The sequence below is a fragment of the Nannospalax galili genome, unplaced genomic scaffold (genome assembly GCF_000622305.1).
Source record: "Nannospalax galili isolate Female #2095 unplaced genomic scaffold, S.galili_v1.0 scaffold710, whole genome shotgun sequence".
Classification (NCBI taxonomy): Eukaryota; Metazoa; Chordata; class Mammalia; order Rodentia; family Spalacidae; genus Nannospalax; species Nannospalax galili.
The window spans coordinates 178,860-183,450 of record NW_008328349.1 but is presented as its reverse complement, the minus strand read 5'-3'; the positions used below and the strand labels follow the sequence as shown (position 1 = coordinate 183,450).

Here is a 4,591-nt window from a genome sequence, read left to right as displayed (position 1 = left end):
ATTGTACCAACAAGGACATTCATGCATCACACTGGGTCTGTCGTCCTTTACTATACTTTTCCTTTATCAGCTTCTGTTCTCCCTGCCCATCTTTCTCATCACCAAGGTCAGAAAACTAAAACTTAAACACAAGGAAGCAACCTGGGTTTTGTTTGTTTGTTTGATTGTTTGTTGTTTGTTTTGGTCTTTTAAACAGGGTCTCCTTGTAGCCCCAGCTGTCCTAGAACTCATTATGTAGACCAGGCTGGCCTTGAACTCACAAAGATCTGCCTGCCTCTGCCTCCCAAATGTTGGGATTAAAGGCGTGTCCCACCACGCCTGGTACCATGTTTCTTAATTAAAGCAAACCAATTTCAGTTCTGCTTTGGATTCTTTAGAATTTGTTTTTTTTTCCTAGACATATGGCTTATTTTCCTTCATTTTAACCCAGGCTGAATTATTTAGTTCGTGACATAATTTTATTCCTCAGTATTTTCTGCTTTTCTGAAATGAATTCTCTACTTGATTAGTCTTAACAACATGTCATGTAATCTCTTTTTGGATTTTCTTTGTAGGCAGTCATATCATCTCTCCACACTTTGGAAGAATATTGGGGATTGAACCCCAAGCTTCACACATGCTAAGCATGTGTTCTGATTTTTTATATTTCTAACCTAACCTAACATCTCTCTCTTTCACTCTCTCCTTAATTTATTATTTTTATTTTATGTGTATGAGTGTTATGTCTGCATGTGTGTAAGTGCACCCGTGTTGTGCAATGCTTGTGGAGGTCAGAAGAGGGGGTCAGATCCCCTGGAATTGGAGTTATGGACAGTTGTTAGCTGCCATGTGGGTGTTGGGAATAGAACCCGGGTCCTCTGCAAGATCAGTCAGTGCTCTTAACCACTGAGCCATCTCTCCAGCCCGATTTCTGTACTGTTCTATTGAACCAATGCAAACTGTCTTCTGAGTTATAAAATCTTAATATTTTTTCTTCTGCTATACAGACTAGGTTGGCCTTGAACTCACAGCAATCGCCTGCCTCTGCCTCTGGAATGCTGGGATTAAAGGCGTGCGCCACCACACCCGGCTATTTTTTTGCTTTTGTCAGTGTTGAGGAAACAAACACAGCTCCACACTGTAACCTCAGCAACCTGAGCAGTTCTCTTAATCATTTAGGTACTTTGATTCAGGCCAGGCCAGAATTCATGTTTCAGGGTTTGGGTTTTGTTTTTAACATTTTATTTATTATTTTTATGTGTATGAGTGCATTGCCTGCATGTATGTAAGGGCACCCGTGTTATGCAGTACCAGTGGAGGTCAGAAGAGGGTGTTGGATCCCCTGGAACTGGATTTATAGACAGTTGTTAACTACCATGTGGGTGCTGGAAACTGAACCCGGGTCCTCTGCAAGAGTAGCCAGTGCTCTTAACCGCTGAGCCATCTCTCCAGCCCCATTAATTTTTTTCTTTAATGTGCATGCATGTTTTGCGTGGATCAGTGTACCCATGCATGCAATGCCCGTGGAGGCCAGAAGAAGGTATCATATCCAATTGAACTAGAGTTACAGACGGTTGTTAGCCATGTGGGCATTGGGAACCAAACTCAGGTACTTGACAAGAACAGCCAGTGCCCTTAACTGCTGAGCCATCTCTCCAGCCCTAGAATTCATGGTTTTGATGCAGTAAAGAATTTCAGGACTAGCCAGTATGAAGCAGAGTTGGAGATTTTTATTATAAATATTTAAAATAGGGCTAGCAAGATGGCTCAGTAGGTAAAGGCACCTGCTTCCAACCCTAATGACCTGAGTTCAGTCCGGTGGACCAGCATGGTAGAAGGAGCAAACAGCTCCCACAAATTGTTCTCTGACCTCCACATGTGTGCTGTGGTGCTCTTTGCACTCAAACATGCATACTAAATAAATGACTGGATGAATGAATAAATAATAAAATATTTTTAAAGATATTTTCATGGGTCGAAGAGGTGGCTCAGTGGTTAAGAGCACTGGCTGCTCTTGTAGAGGACCCAGGTTCAATTCCCAGACACCCACATAGCAGCTAACAACTGCCTTTCACTCTAGTTTCAGGGGAACCGATGCCCTCTTCTGACCTCTGCCTGCATTGCATGACACAGGTGCACTTACGTACATGCAGGAAATACACTCATACACATAAAATAAAAATAATTTTTTTATAAAAGATATTTTTGCCAGGTAGGGTGACACATGTCTTTAGTCCCAACATAGGAGGCAGAGGCAGGCAGATCTCTATGAGTTCAAGGCTAGCCTGGTCTACATAGCGAGTTCCAGGCCAGCTGGGGCTACAGGGAGACCCTGTCTCAAAAAGACCATATATATATATATATATTAGAGGACTGGAGAGATAGCTCAGTGGTTAAGAGCACTGACTGCTCTTGCAGAGGACCTGGGTTTGATTCCCAGTACTCTTGTGGCAGCTAACAACCATCTGTACCTCCAGTTCCAGAGGATCTGATGCCCTCTTTTGACTTCTTGAGGGCATTGCATGACATGGGTGCACTTAACACACATGTAGGCAATACACTCATACACATAAATATAGCCTCTGCCTCCTGAGTGCTTGGGATTAAAGGCATGTGCCACCACGCCCGACTGTTTTGGTTTTTTTTTTTTGACTTGAAAAAAAAAATGTGTGTGTGTGTGTGTGTGTGTGCAGGTACCCACAGAAGCCAGAGGCGTGGGATTCCCCTGGAGCTGGAGTTACAAGCAGTTTTGAGCTGTCAGACATGGGGTGCTGGGTTCTCTACAATGACAGTATGTGCTCTTAAGCACTGAGCCATCTCTCCAGCCCCTCCTCTCCTTGTTTTGATGCCTGGTTTTTTTTTTTTTTTAGAGTTGTTCCTCTCCACAGAAATCTTTAGTAAAAGGCAAAAGATGTATGTGCTCTGAAGAGAAACCAGGGTATTTTTTTTTTAATTTTTAAAATTTATTTTATGTAGATGAATGTTTTGCATGCATGTATGTAAGAATACCATGTGGGCCAGAAGAGGGCTTTGGATCCCCTGGAACTGGTGTTATGAGCAGTTGTCAGCTGCCATATAAGTGCTAGGAACTGAACCTGCGTGCTCTGCAAGAGCAGCCAGTGCTGTTAACCACTGAGCCATCCCTCCAGCCCCTTTATAGGTACTCTTAACACTACGCAAGCACTTTACTTGTTTAGCTAGTCCCTCTGGCTTTTTGTTTTGTTTAGCTTTTTAAAATAAGTTCTCATTTAGCTTAGTCTGGCCTCAAATTTCCAGCCCTCCTGCCTGTAGCCAGGTTCCCAAACAGGAGGCAGGGGTGTCAGGCACTGGACTTATTACCAATAAAAAGCCCTTTGATGTAAACTCGCTTCCCAGGTACAGCAGCACTAGCCTAGAGCTTTGCTGGATTGGGCACCATCCAGCTCCCACCCTCCCATTTGAAAGTACCAGGGTGCATAAGCTGTGCTTTGTTGTTACCTGACCTGTGGGTCATAGCTTATGCCCCAGCAAGCTAGGTTCAGCTGTTAGCCTTAACACTCACATGGCAGCTAATAGCTATCTGTAACTCCAGTTCCAGGAATTCCTATGCCTTCTTCTGACCTCCGAGGGCATTGCACAACACGGGTGCACTTACACCATGTAGGCAAAACACTCATACACATAAAATAAAATAATAAAACTTTTTTTTTAATTATGGGGCTTAGGCAAGCATGGTGGGGCATGCCTTTAATCCCAGCACTGGGGAGGCAGAGGCAGTCTGATCTCTGAGTTCAAAGCCAGCCTGGTCTACATAGTGAGTGGAACTATAGCCAGCTGGAGCTACAGGGAGACCCCATCTCAAAAAGACCAAAAAATTTTATATATATGGCTATTGGGTACTTTAACAAGTTGTAAATCTTTTAAGGAAGACATGTTTCTCATCTGCTGCCCCAGAACTTAAGCCTTTTCTTCTGCCAGAAGGAGATTCTGGTAGAATTAATTTACTTGTGTCTGTTGCTTGAGTAGTCTGAGAACCAAAGGAAGGACACAAGGTAGGCCTGTTGCCCTGTAGTCCTTAACTCTCACGTGATGTGCTGTTTCTGTTTGGGTCTGTAGGGATCACCTGCTCCCACAGTGGATTCCATTGCTGGCAGAGTGTCCTGCTATTACCCGTATGTATGAGGAGAGTGCGCTCCTGCGAGACCGCATGACTGTCAACTCCCTCATCCGAATTCTGCAGACCATTCAGGACTTCACCATAGTCTTGGAAGGATCACTCACCAAAGGGGTAGATGTGTAAACCAGCCGGCAGAAACTCTTGGTCCTCCCCCTGGCTCCTGAACCTTCCCCAACTGTGGGGGCCGATTTGGACTTGTCTGACAGTAGCGAACGCTGCCGGTGCTGCGAAGCCCAGTGCGAACAGTCTCCACTCTGCAGACAAGGCAAAGTGCTGTATTGTAGTTCATTTGAACCCGGAATTTAGTATAAAATAGAGTATTTTCATGTGTTAGATGTGTGTAAATACGCTATCTTTAAGAAATTATATTACTCTTAATAAGATACTTTTCTTAGAATGACTATTCCTGTGACTCAAAAGAAGTAGCTTAAAAATGTTGCGGGGAGCGGTGCTAGT

General features: G+C 43.9%; 1 protein-coding gene and 1 pseudogene across 3 annotated transcripts in view; one reads left to right on the top strand and one right to left on the bottom strand.

Annotated features, from left to right (window-relative positions):
- Dennd5b (DENN domain containing 5B) overlaps positions 1–4,590 on the top strand; it is a 173,453-nt gene extending 168,863 nt beyond the window's left edge. For 2 of the 3 annotated variants that reach the window (XM_029560428.1, XM_029560441.1), the window contains one exon: positions 4,075–4,585. In XM_029560428.1, the coding sequence (XP_029416288.1) occupies positions 4,075–4,258 (184 nt within the window). In that variant the 3' untranslated portion in view covers positions 4,259–4,585. Of the gene's footprint in view, positions 1–4,074 lie in introns of all 3 variants that reach the window. The other variant, XM_008826984.3, reaches the window with a different exon arrangement.
- Positions 2,848–2,915, bottom strand: LOC115069227 (annotated as a pseudogene).
- Position 4,591: the final 1 nt, after the last annotated feature.